This window comes from Hipposideros armiger, unplaced genomic scaffold, assembly GCF_001890085.2.
Source record: "Hipposideros armiger isolate ML-2016 unplaced genomic scaffold, ASM189008v1 scaffold_454, whole genome shotgun sequence".
In the NCBI taxonomy this organism is placed as follows: Eukaryota; Metazoa; Chordata; class Mammalia; order Chiroptera; family Hipposideridae; genus Hipposideros; species Hipposideros armiger.
This window is the reverse complement of record NW_017731804.1, coordinates 1262055-1275744: the sequence shown is the minus strand read 5'-3', so window position 1 is coordinate 1275744 and position 13690 is coordinate 1262055. Positions and strand designations below refer to the sequence as shown.

General features: G+C 42.0%; 1 protein-coding gene across 1 annotated transcript in view; it reads right to left on the bottom strand.

Moving 5' to 3' along the window:
* Positions 1–7559: 7559 nt before the first annotated feature.
* DISC1 (DISC1 scaffold protein) overlaps positions 7560–13690 on the bottom strand; it is a 280109-nt gene continuing 273978 nt past the window's right edge. The window contains exons 11-12 of the mRNA XM_019665835.1: positions 11161–11322; positions 7560–9700 (exon numbers count right to left, since the gene is read on the bottom strand). Of these exons, the coding sequence (XP_019521380.1) occupies positions 11186–11322 (137 nt within the window). The 3' untranslated portion in view covers positions 7560–9700; positions 11161–11185. The remainder of the gene's footprint in view (positions 9701–11160; positions 11323–13690) is intronic.

Here is a 13690-nt window from a genome sequence, read left to right as displayed (position 1 = left end):
CAGGTGAAATCACAGGACTTCAGTAAAGAAAATGTGTCCTCCCAAGTTGCCACTTGGCAGGTTGGTCTCCACTCTCAGAAGTCTAGTGATGTCAGGTCCTCCTATTCAAGAACACAGCATGCTTTTCCAATCGTTTAATTCTACCTTCCTGTCTTTCAGGAGTGTTTTCAAGTTTTTCCCACATAAGTCTTAGGTATTTCTTGTTAAAATATACCTAAATAGTTTATATATGTATTATTATTGTAAATGAAGTCTTTGTTTTCATTGTATCTTCTAATTGGTGTCCATTCTATTCTGGTTTTTCGTTTGTTTGTTTGTTTGTTTGTTTAGCTGAGTCATCCTGCCACCTGTTGGCAGCTCAGCGGCAGCTCAGCTCGGGCCGGGACTCGAACCGCCGTTACTCAGAGCTCGCACTTTTGAGCAAGCTCTTAACCAACTGAGCCACTCCGGATGGCCCGGTGTCCATTCTATTCTATTAATTTCTGTGTATCCTATTTTTGTGTATAAAGACTACAATTTATGAGATACTTCTCTACCTTTATGTTTAGGAAGTGTCTATTTCTATTTTTTTCAGATTTTTAAATCATAAATGGGTGTGAATTTTGTCAAATGCTTTTTCAGCATTTATGGAGAAGTCCATATGAGTTTTTTCCCCTCAGATATAGAAATATGTTGAATTCATTAAATAACTTAAAGGTATTTAGCCATCCTTACATTCCTAGAATAAGTCCCACTCGGTTGTAATATATTATTATGTATTCTTGGAAATATTTCATGGTCATATATTTTTCTGGGAACACAGATTAAGAAGGGTCTACTATGTGAATTTATCTGTAACACTAAAATAAATAAAAAGAAAATGAATTAAATGATAATGTACAATGTTTTTCTCCCTTTATGTGCTAGTCTTTTATAATTTTCTCAAGATTATTTCTAGTGGCTCTTGGGTAATTTCAGCCTGCCCCTTGAGCAACCTAGAATATAAGTCATTGAGTTTTGTAGATTTGAGTATACTTAATTAATCTGAGCAGACTTTAACTAGACAGAATCTTTCCTTTTAATCTTTTCATGAATCTAATGCATGAACTGATCTATTTCTATTTCCTTTTATGTCTCTTGAAAAATGCATTTTCTTTTCAGTTTTGCTGTTGTTATGTTGGTTCTTTGGCTGCCTTGTTTCCTTCCCCTCCTCTTCTTCTTTCTTCATATGCTACTGTGGTAAGTTACTCCATATTTTCCAAATATTTACTCCCCCCATTGTTGTACTTAGTGCCCACCTCTATAGGACTCATGAGCCTCTAATGAGAGCAGTATCCATCCCACCTCACTGATGTTGGACTTGGCTAAGTTTTGATATATTGGTTGTTATCTACTGGAATGAAGGTAACCGTGAGGGTTCCAGGCAGTGCTTCTTGGAAGATTAAAGTGCCAGGAACTGGGGAAAGAACAGCTGAATGATAGGCAGATTTTTAGAAGGAAAAAAAAATGAAGTTGGTTTTAGATGAGTTTGAGATACCTGTAATGTAGTGATAGAAATGTCCTGCAGAATTTGAAGCTCAGAATAAAGGGCAAAACCAGAGAATTATTTGAGGGTACTGACATACACAATTTTGCATTTGGGGCCTAGCTGGCACCTAACATATTTATTGAGGGTGCTCAATAAATAGTGTCAATCTTATACCTTTGGGAACAATCACTGTAAAGACGATGTCAAAGTTATTGGAGCAGATGAAATTGCCCAGTAAGAAAGGAGATCTGAGGAGAGGGCCTTGGGGTATCTATCTTTTAAGCACAAGAAAGAGCAGTCAGGCAGAAAGACTGATGTAGGATAAGATCACTGGGAAATGCAGTGTCATGGAACCCAAGGGAGAAGGGAGGTTGAGCAAGGAAGAGGTTCATTTTAACACTGGGCATGGCTACCAGAATGTAGAATAGAATGAGGGCAGATAAAACGCTGTTGGATTTGGCAGCTCGTGTGCCAGGGGAGATTTAATAAAGTGGTAGGATTAGAAACCACACCACAGGGCTACAGAGCAAATGATATAATGAGGGTGCAATGATGCAGACATCTCTTATAGTACCGAGTCCTTGGAAAACATCACAGATGTTCCCATGGTCAAGTTTCATAGTTCTCTGGTAGTTGTATGGGCATTAATGAATCTTTTCATCCTCCTTTCCATGCATATAACCATTTGTTACGAGCATATGAAATATGTCCATGATGACAGTTCTATTCAGCTTTCCATCATTGTTCAAAATCAAAGCATAAATTTTACCCCAACAGCACCGTTTGGTTGACATGGGGAATCATATGTCTGTCCCGGGAAATATCTGGGGAATAACATCTTTCATTCTGTGTGCTTTTATAAATAATTTTCCTAATTTGGGAAGTCTTACAGTAGTTCAAGAAAATCCTTTACTTCCTCTATAGAAGAGGAAGTAAAACATCATGGTAGAGTAAGTCAAAATTTTTATGCATAACAAAATGAAAAATAAGAACTAGGCAGGTTGAAAGAGATCAGCAATCTTCTTAGTGGCTAGGATTTCAGATTTGCCATAATTATAATAAATGAATAGATAATTTAACAAGACAGATGTTTAACAAGAGAGAGAAAAGGGGAATGGGGCTGCAAGAGTGAGTAAATGATTCAGTGTAAGCTCCGGTCCTCCCCAGTTGTCACTTCTAATTTCCCACGTGGCTACCCTAATACGGCCCCCAAGGACATTTGCTTTAGGTCAATCCTTCCACTGGCCTGAGCCCTGCCAGCCCTTGGGCTCGTAGCATCACACAGAATCTGGGGGCAGGGACCAGGTCTGATGCCACCCCTGCCTGCCCCATGGCTTACTGCTTGCCAATGACACACTCGGGAAAGGCGCATCAGACCACCAAATACACCAAATAAACAATTTCACGGTGACTTTGTAGACGAGCTGAGACTCTTCCTCACAGCTTAGACATACCTGTGGCTCTTCTGTCTCATTACATGAAAGGGCTCAGGATCTCCCTAGCATAAAATACCCAGAATCCTTTACTAAGTGCCCTTGAAGTTAAGCGTCTCCCCGGCAATTGCCTGGTAATTGCTTGAAGCCTGGAAGAAACACCTTTCTGTGCCTGCACAGAAAGCCCCACCCAGCAAGACACCCCCTGGGGTGTGTTCTGTGTCTCTGACTGTCCTTGTGTGAAAAGTCATAAATCAGACACGACTCCCTGTGCTTTGTGTGGGACATGCTGCTGAACAAAGGTCTTTTTCATTGTCTTTTCTTTTTTTCATGGGTTGCAACATGTCATTTGCCTCCCTCTGGCCTTGTGATTATGTTCTTATTATCTCCTATATTTTGTGAGAGTGCATTGTTTTATTGTTATCTTCATTTCTTTAAACATCCTCCTGATACCTACACAAGCACCTTTGCCCACAGTGTGTATTTCAGCTTCTCCCCAGTTCTCCTCGTGTTCCTGCCAAGGAGTCCTTACTCATCCTGCTTGTGAAGAAGAAACCTCTGGGCAACACAAACACCAGATGCTTCCATTACGGTGAAGAAAGACTGTGGCTGGGGTTGTTACTTACTGAAGGCTCACAGGGAAGCAAAGTCTCAGTTCCCAGCTCTGAGGCTGTGACAGATGTTAGTTTCCTGCTGAGAGTTGGAGCCCCCACTGACTGTGGAAATACATGCCAAGTCAGTGCCCTGCGTCAGCGTTAGGGAACAGAGAGGGTGCTTTAGAAGCACTAGGCATTCACCCTGGAGGTCTCAAGTAATCAGGAAGTGCTGTTTTGCTTTCTTCTCTAAAGAGGAAATGCAAAAAAATGAAGTAAGAAAAAGAGATCTAAACAATAAAAGTCCCAAATGGGAAGTGTTGGTAAAAATTAGGAATATAGGCCATTGAAGTTGGATGGGGGTGGGTAAGTCATGGAACAGGCATTGACAGGCCCACTGGGACATGTGGTTTAAGGGCACAAACTTGAAAGGAGCAGTAAATAAGTCCTAGAGACCTAGTGCACAGTCTAGTGAATATAGGCAATGAGAATGTATTATAATCATCAAACTCACTGAGACTAGAGTTTAATGATTCCAACCATAAAAGAGCCATATATCACGTGATAGAAGTGCTAGTTATCACTGCAATGGCGGACATATTACAATATATAAATGTATCAAATTAAATTTACATAATGTAAGTCAAATATATTTCAGTTTAGAAAATGTCAAAAAGCAGCTTTGGGAAGGAGACCAAGAGCTGAGATGACCCACAGGGGTCTGAATTTTGCTTCCCACTTGCTTAGGGGCTAAGGATGTGACATGGGTGGGGAACAGGCCATGGAGGGGGTGTTCTGGCCATGGTCATCCCAAGCCAAGCTCAGGATGGTGTGCAATTCTGCATGTTGGGGATGATGCGTTAGAAAACTCTTGGGTGTTTATGCTGGCCAAGTGGATTAAATGCAAGTTATCTAAAGCACTTTCTAATTCCACCTTTCATATCCTCCTGAGTGCCTGAGACCACCAGGGAAGTTGGGGGAAGAGAGTGAACTAAGCCATAAATTGGAAACCCTTTTTTATTATTATTATACTAACAGCAACAACCTGAATTGCTAAATGCATTCCAGGACTTATTCTCTTGGGGGTGGCACAGTGGTCTTGACGGGGTCACACTCCCCTTTAGACTGATTCTGTTCACTCCCTATACTCATATAACATGGCCGTCATTTTTAGATGCTTGTATATGTTGTTCTATTTTTTTTAACCTTTCATATACATTGACTCCTTTGAGTGTTTCCACAGTCCTGTAAGGCGGGCTTTATCATTGTCAACTTCATTTTGCAGATGTTGAAGCATCAAGAAGACAAGTCATCAGCCTGAAGTCACACAACTGGCAGGTGGAAAACAGCTTCAGTCTGGATCTTTGGTCTTTAAGCCCTGGATTCTTACGAGCCCACACTTTTTATCTGGAGACAAATAGACCAACAAGGGACAGCTGATGGACAGCAGTGAGACGTGGCTATCACGTCAACATTTCTCATTGTAAGCAGAGGAATTGTTCAGCGGTGATTTGCCTGCTGTGGTCACTGTGGATACATTCACGATGAGAGGAACACCACAAAATCAATTAGGCCAATCGATACCTGGTGGGAAACTCCCCCAGCGGAGGAACAGACTGCATGCAGAGCTGGTTATTACCCTCCGTGCTCTCCCTAATGCAGCGGTTCTCAACCTTCCTAATACCGCGGCCCCTTAATACAGTTCCTCATGTTGTGGTGATCCCCAACCATAAAACTATTTTTGTTGCTACTCTATAACTGTAATTTTGCTACTGTTATTAATTGTAATGTAAGTATCTTTTTGTTTTCCAATGGTCTTAGGCAACCCCTGTGAAAGGGTCGTTCGACCCCCAAAGGGGTCGAGACCCAGAAGTTGAGAAATGCTGCCCTAATGCCAGTTCCATTTCAGCTGTGGCACTCTTCCATGCCTTCTGTTCTAGTAGTCTCACTCCTGGGCATTCCTCCTCGGGACATCATTCAAAGGGAAGCAAAAGCTATCTGCATGAAGATGTCATTGCAGCTTTATCTATAACAGCACAATATTGGACAGATTTAATGCCTGATTATAGAGGAATCTCTAAGTTATGGGAGATCAACTGATAGAATATTATGCAGCAATAAATACAATGGTTATCATGATTATGTAGCAAAATTGAAAACACCACAATATTAAACATAACTGGCAGAATTAAAAAACATGCCGGCTACAGTTTGTTTCTGTATGACCAAAACCTGGGAAAGTGAAGACAGTGGGTTATGCATGAATCTTTTTAAATAGTTTCTTTTAAATGTAGTTCTTACAAATACAAATCATACAGGAAATATGAAATAATAAATGTCGGTTAACATTAGGAACTGCTCTTGTGTGTCCGTCCATTTGTGTGTGTCTGCGTGTGTGTGTGTATACAAGTGTGTGGATAGAGTCTAAGAATTTATCACGTAGATTTAAAACCAAGAGAGCTGAGAGTCAACACAGCATTTTCACTATCTGCCAGATAATTTTCACTAAGCTTTGTACCTCTGTCTCCATAAATTGATCCATCTATAGGAAGAATAATTTTATAGTAGGAGTTCAATAAATGTTTCTTAAGTAAGTGAATAAACAGACTATGGGAAGCGATCATATCTGTGTGATGGACAGGAGCTTTGTTTCAAATAGGCACTTTTCAAACACTTGAAAAAGGGAGTGGTAATGCCAAGAAGTTCTTTTGTGTTATAGGAATAATGAGGGGAGATAAAGCTATTTTCTGAACTGCCCTTTACACTGCTGTCTGTCATAACTTCCTGTCTACAGGGTGAAAATGTGTGTGATACGTACATTCAGAAGTCTACTTAATTGAATAAGACACTGATTGTGTAAGTAGCTCCTAAGGGACAATGGTGGACAGATGTGACTCCTTTTTCCCACTCCCCACTCTGCCTGCACAGCCAATCCAGGGGTCTCTTTGGTCTAGTGTTCAAAGGAAGGAGGCTTTACTGAACTCCCAAAGCAGGACGAGAACTGGGATCCCAGACAAGGCAGAATTTGGGGTACTAAACCACCAGACACAGTTGTTCAAGAAAGTGTGATAACAAAATTGACCTCCTGTTTTTAAAATAATAACAATAAATGGTAATTACGGTCCTTCAAACTGTTAGATCATAGCATGCCCTAGTTGTCTGGTAGCGCATGTACTTAGCGCCATGCTGGGCACATAGTGGGTGCCGATGGGGGTGATTCAGCATCAGAATCAAGGAAACCTCTGAGCCCTGCTCTCCCCCAGGACCCACACCCAGTCTCCTTGATTACGTTTTTTTCTTAAAGAAATTAATTCATTTTATTTTTTGAATAAGTAAATACAAGCACTTCATGCAAAACTTTTAAAAGAAGAAGAGTATACGGGAAAAATAAGTCTGCTTGCTATCCCTTTCCCCTTAGTCCCCTAGGTCTCTGTCCAGTCACATCTCTACAGATTCGAGCATATGCATATGGAAAGATTTTTTAGCAGCTTCAAAGCTTTCATAGTGTGGCTGTCCCATATTTATTTAAACAGTTTACTGTTGATGAAAATTTAGGTTGTTCCCCATTTTTGCACTTACAAACAATGGTACAGTAAAACCTTGGATTGCGAGTAACGTGTTTTGCGAGTGTTCCGCAAGACGAGCAAACATTTCTAAAACATTTTAACTTGGTAAAAGAGCGATGTCTTGCAATATGAGTAGTCTATTTCTGGAAGCAAGGTACTACTGTTCTTTTAAAAAGCAAACTGAGGCATATAAAACATTTTAAGAGTTTATTTGAGCAAAAATCAATTCAAATGGGGCAGTGTCCAGCTGGACGTAGTTAGGGTCATTCCACTGACAGGAGCTGGGAATAGAGTTTTATAGATAAAAGATGGACGCAAAGCAAGGAAATGACTGATTGGCTATGGCTTAAAGCCTAGTTGGCTCTTTGTGATTGGTTGTCCTTAGGTTTTGATTTCATAACCTTAAAGAGAAAATTCCATTGTTTTCTGGTTAGTTGATATTTGAAAGTAAACACATATATCATTTTCAAGCATTGCTTTATTAGAAATGTTTTGTGTGATGTAAGTTACTATACAATTAATTATCCTGTAACAAAAAATGACAATAAACCTGATAATTTTTTCTGTCATCCATATTCCAGAGGACAAAAAAAAGTTAAAGGTGCACCATGACTTGGACATCAGTTTTAATTTCATGTAACAAAAAGTCAACTTTATGAAGCAATAAATTACATGACAAAATCCAAAGATTAGGTCAGGTGAGGATATTAAAAATAAAAGTATTAAATTGCTTATACAGGAAGGCATTGATTAATGAGTGCAGCATTGCTTTCTCAAATGCTTTCTGCAAAACACCAATTGATGGGGATTTTCAAGAAAATCTGTCCAGTGTTAGTCAGTACACGGTTGTTCCTGGCACGGCTTTTGCAGTGTTTGGGGAATGAATGGTTGTTTGGGACGGTGGTGAGTGAGTAGATTTGCTGAAGCCTGTCTGAGCCTAGACTTCTTGGCTGTAGAGAAGTGGGGGGCACCTGGCGGGTGGGAAGCTGTGGTTCCCAGCCTCAGTTTCTCTGACTCTCCAGGCTGGGCTCCCAAGGTGACCATGCGTTCTTAAGTAAACAAACAAGCTCCCTGCTCGCAGTCCCAGAAAGACATGGAAGGCACTTTAGGAAGAGCAGCAGTTCAGAGCGGCCCACGTGTCTCTGTTACTCTCACTCCCACACCAGCCAGCTCTGTGTCCTGGGGAAAGCTCATTGGTCTCCTAAGGCTCAGTTTCATCTTTGACACATCTGCCCCTATGGGTGACATGAGAATTAAAACAGACAATGATTGTAAGGTCTTAGGATAGTCCCCATGCATACCGGTGAGCCATTACACGTTCCTGGGGTGGGGAAACCAGCCTCGCTGCAAAGGAAGAAATGCTTCCAATCTTACATACTACATGTTTGGGAAAGGATTATTTTGGCCTTGACATTTCAGGAAGTGAGAGGGAAGTAGGTTTGTTCTCACTGAGAACAAGCCCTATCTCAGGCTGGTGGAAGGTAAATGGGCGGCCAATGGAACACCAGCATCTCGGCTGGTGGGCAGTGAGATATAATTGTTCTTCTCTCATGTCACAGTGAAATCAGACTCTAGGTCATCACTTTCAATCTGCACTTTGGCTTGTGGTCTAGACTGTCTCTACAAAGCTTCAATTCTTATTGTTGTTGTCTTGTTGCTTTTAAATTCGAACACTAATTTCTTTTTATGTTGCCTGGACAAAAACTGCCCCTTATTATGGGTTGGGATACATGATCCTGGGTCTTCTAGGGTCACAGTTGCTGAAGAGAGGGGCCTTGTCCTGAGGAGGTTCTGTCACCACAGGAAACAGCCTGGCCTTTAGCTGGCTTCCGGGTGACTGAGACCAGCATAGATGAGAGATGAGTTGCAGCAAAGGGTTAAAGCATCATTCACCTGCCCCAATACTTAAACGTGGTCAGCATCTCAAGGAAAAGAATGCACTGCCCACTGTGGGTACTGGAAAACCATTATTTGGGGCACACAGAGTAGTCATTAGCCTCCAGAATTTTCAAATATATCATGACCTCACAGAATATTCATGATGGTTTCTGAATAATGCAAAACACTTGGGTTAGTGACTGTTACGATGTCTTGTGTTTGGGGGCTTTTTAAAAAGGCATGTCAAAGTAAGGATTTGTTACTGGCAAGACGGCCAATCCTGACTCTCCCCAAGTTTTCCTTCATTGGAATTAATTCAAGGATTCCAAGTGCCATGTGACTCGTACATAGTAATTTTTAGATGTATAAACAATTCAGGAATGTATATTCAATTCAGAAATTTGGTCCATCATTGGAAAACCAAGAATTCCTGGAACAAATCAATTGTACTTATTATTAAAATGTGTAGAATATTTTTTTAAATGCTCAAGAAAAATCTGTAGGAAACAGTGAATTCATATGTTGAGCTTTTGCTTTGTTCCCTGGACCCTGGCCAACCAACGGCTTCAAGGGCATCTCCTTGACCAAGGACAGATGTGCTTCCCAGCACGGAAGGCTTTGCGAAGCACCAGCTGCCCTCCGGAAATGACAGCACGGCTTCCGGAAATGACAGACATTGTCTCAAGTCCACGGATCTTCAAGAAGGCAGGAACATCACAATTCCTGTAAGTGTCAAATGAGCATAGAAGTCGGCAAAGAAGAATCAATCAACAAACGTACCAAACTGTGGCCAGTAGTTATTAAGCTCAATACTCTGCGAAAGTCTGCGTTTGGTCTCAGACACACATGTAAATGGTGTAAATCAGTGCGTGGGCCACGGCTTCCCAGAGAAGGCACTTCTGCACAGCACTACACTGGGGAGTATTAACAGGATTCAAGTAAAAAAGAATCCATAATCCATTAAACTTGGGAAGTTTGGAGTTAGCCAAAATCACGTGGGTTTCTGTGCTGTGAGCTGTCTCACACACTAATGCTAATGGGCACTGTGGCTCTCCAAGCAGAGATGATGGCACGACATACAGGACCACTGTGATTGTAGAGCATCTCTCAGAGGCTGTCTTCTCCCGTGCACTTGGGGAGGTGCTGCCTGATAGACCTCGGCCCGTTTTATGGCACAGGGAGAGGCCTGCATTGCCCCACTGAGTAATAATACACAGCCTTACTGAGTACTACACTGCCTTACTGAGTACTGTACTCTTACTGAGTACTTCACTGTCTATGTAAGTATACACTGTCTTACTGAGTACTACGCTGCCTGAGTACCACACTGTCACACTGAGTACCATGCTGTCATACTGAGTACTGTACTGCATTGAAGGTTTCCATGGCCATGTCCTGCCTAGCAGTGAGCAAAGCTCAGGAGGAAAACAGGAGTGGCTCCAAAGTTTATACACGCCTCCTGGTCCATTCACACCCCCTGCTCCCTTCCTGCCCTCATTGTTGGAGAATTTCAGAACATCCTGACGGAACGTCAGGAGACAGGTATTGCCACGATAGAAAAACAAAAAGGCTGCACATCACTGATAGGCTGTTGCCTTAAAAAAAACCCCACCTTTTGGAGTTTTTCATATTAATTCTTCTGAGATTATAGTGAATCACAGGAAAAGTAAGGTGGAAACCTGTTAATTCCATATTCTGGGTTTAATTAGCTCCCTTATATTATGTGCCTGTAGGAAAGTATAACAGGCGAGGCGAGAAATGTATGTATGTTTGGTTTCTTTTATAGGTCCTTAAATCAGAAGATATTTTAATTGCAGAAGAAAGGGAGATGATATAGGAAAAGAAACTTTTTTTTAGCAGAATTCACCCCAATTTCTGTCTAGTGGGGGCTGAGATGTAAAGATTTTCATGTCCTGTGCATGATGCTCCCATTAATGACACATTAAAGGTGCCTCCGACTGACATTTAGAAGGAAATTCAGCTGATCCCTCAGGGTCTACACACCAATCTCCCCCCTCCCACCCCACTCCCGGAGCTCAGCCTCAGGAGAGAGACCATGGACCACCTTTCTGCTGGGAGACCTCGAGGCTGTGTTTTCACGATGATTCAGGCACACTGGTTATGCAGGGCTGTGAGAGTGGCCCCCTGAGCACCTCGAGTATGTAGATGATGTGGTCACTTACCCTCCTATCCCCATCCTGTCGCGCCTCAGGTCTCTTCCCAGGCAGCAGCTGTCACACAGGAAGCCGCCGCCTCTCCTTCTCCGGCCTCCTTCGCTGGCTGGAGCTGCAGGATCATGGCCTGCAGAGTTTCCTTCACCAGCTGGAGCTCCCTCCTGAGAGTCTGTGCACATGTTGTTAAGGGAATGAGGAGGTGACGGCAGCCCCGGGGGACCTCATCAGGTGTGTGAGCCTGCCGAGGCAGATGGGCACTGCTATCTCGTTGCAGCCTCAAGTTCCTCCAAATTGTAGAAATTAAATATTAATACAAATTTTACACTTCTTTTAAGAACAATTGCAATTTCTACAAGGCCTGGGGTTATTAACTCTCACAAGTGCAGTTTCAAAAAGGAAAAGGAAGAGTCAGCTCTGAGACTAAGACAGATGGCCAGCCGGGGTTCTCCATGATTAGGGACTATAATTCCTGCTAAGCCCCAAGCTGGGGTGGGGCAACTGTCATGGCCAAGGGCTCTGACAGTGCAGAGGCCAGAAGGCTGGGAATCAGGGCCTCCTCGAGAAATCCAGGATTTGGGGCCACTGTAGGTCATGAGCCGGTCCCTGCTGGCCACCACCAGCCTTGTCACTGGTGCAAATCACTTGGAACCTCAGTTTTCTCAAGAAACAATAACTTCTAAACCCCTGTAGGTTCTAACTTGCTACCACGTGTTATTAAATTCCCAGGTTCTTGTAAAAGCCATTCAGGTGCTCCAGATTTGGCAGAGTGCAGGGAGCACACCTTTTCGGGGCTTGTTTTCCTTCAGCTGTTGGGTGTTTAGTTTTAACCTGTAAAGCTGTTTCTCACAGACAGAAAACAATCACAGAGAACTCAGCAAAGAATTACATGGTATAAATCAGCTGTTATTCTCTTCAGAAATGGGCTGTCTTCTGGGTGTTTACGCTGGGGAACATTTAACCAACGGTGGTTTTTCTGTCTACCCCCCAGGACTCACCACTCTTTCCTTTTGTACCTGTAGTCAGAAACTCTAAGATAAACACAGGATGAGAGGTGGGCTGCATTCTTTTAATTTAACAAGCAAACTAATTTCACCTCATCCAACAGGAACGAAGGGGAAACAGAACTATGTCGACACCACTTAAATACCATTAAATTATCCCATGAGATCAGGCCACTCGAATGTTACTAGATCAGATATGGAGAAAACAGAAAGCTTTGGGGAAAGTAGCTTGCAGAGATCTCACCACTCACAGATACTCTACAATGTTGTTTTTTTAAGGACAATGTCAATGTAATGTCAAGAGCAAAAGGCAGCCTTAGGTTATGACATGCAAAACTTTCTCTTTTTTCCTTAAATAAGGAACTCCGGAGGATCCTGGGAATTATGCAAATTAACATCTCCTAAGCAAAAATGCTGAACCACCCTGAAAAGCTTTTGGCAGCTTTTCATCCTCTTAAAGCTTCACCAGACTCCATCATTTGTGTAATTTACATATATTTACTATGATGGTTCACTCGTTGCACTTGAACTTCAGGGGAATGAGGGGTTGAGGGGGTGTAAGGGAGAAAGAATCCAATATACTTTTTGGAGACTTCGTTTTCCTCCATTTCTCTGGACAGCCCTGCTAACCTTTTGTGAAAGCACATACGGCTTTATATACGCGAAAGCAAAAAAGCTACATATGACTTTATATAAGCAAAAGCATAAGTGGTCCCAGACTGAACACCAAGCTGAAGTTCAATCACAAAGTTAGGCTACGTTTATAAAGAGTGGGCACAGAGCTCAAATACTTTATGAATCCTAGCAAACTCCTCAGATATAATTACCTTTGCTATTCAGCCTGGGACTACACGCACTTATTTGTAAAATACTAGATGGTGACAAAGGATTTGAGAGAGAGAAAGCAAAGCAAAATGAGATGTTTCTTAAAGAGCTCGTAAAATTTCTGGCACCTGTAGAATACACTGCACAAGTTTTAAAAAGCGAGTGAGAGAAACGCCACAAAAGGAAGACAGTGAGTTATGTAACTAAAGTAACAGCCCTTCACACAGCAGGTTCACTGGCATGCAGTGGTATCAGAAGACGGGATTTAAGCTCTGGGAAGCTGACAAATCACTTATGCTTTAACTGTCTCACTTATAAGATGCAGTCCTATACCTTCTTCACAGGGCCAGGGGTCAAAAAAAGATTTGTCTCTCGTGAGCATATAGTGCCTTTTGTGAGGCAGCATGAGATTTCAGGTTAATTTACAAGATAGCAGAGGTTGCAAACACCTTCTGCTCAAGCAGGGCTAGACACCAGGAATCCTGGAAACGTTCTATAATGAGCCTACCACCATCAAAATGATTGAAATCGTGTTTTTATTTACAAAACACCTCTCTCTAGCCAACCTGACTGTATGATTTCTTACTAAATGTGAGTTCCAAAACATTCTGAATGTACTGAAATGGAGGAAAATCCAGGACAAAATGTGGAGTGGGGGAGAATCAAGTTGCAGAACAATTCGTATAGAAGGATGCTAATTTTGAAAGAGAGAG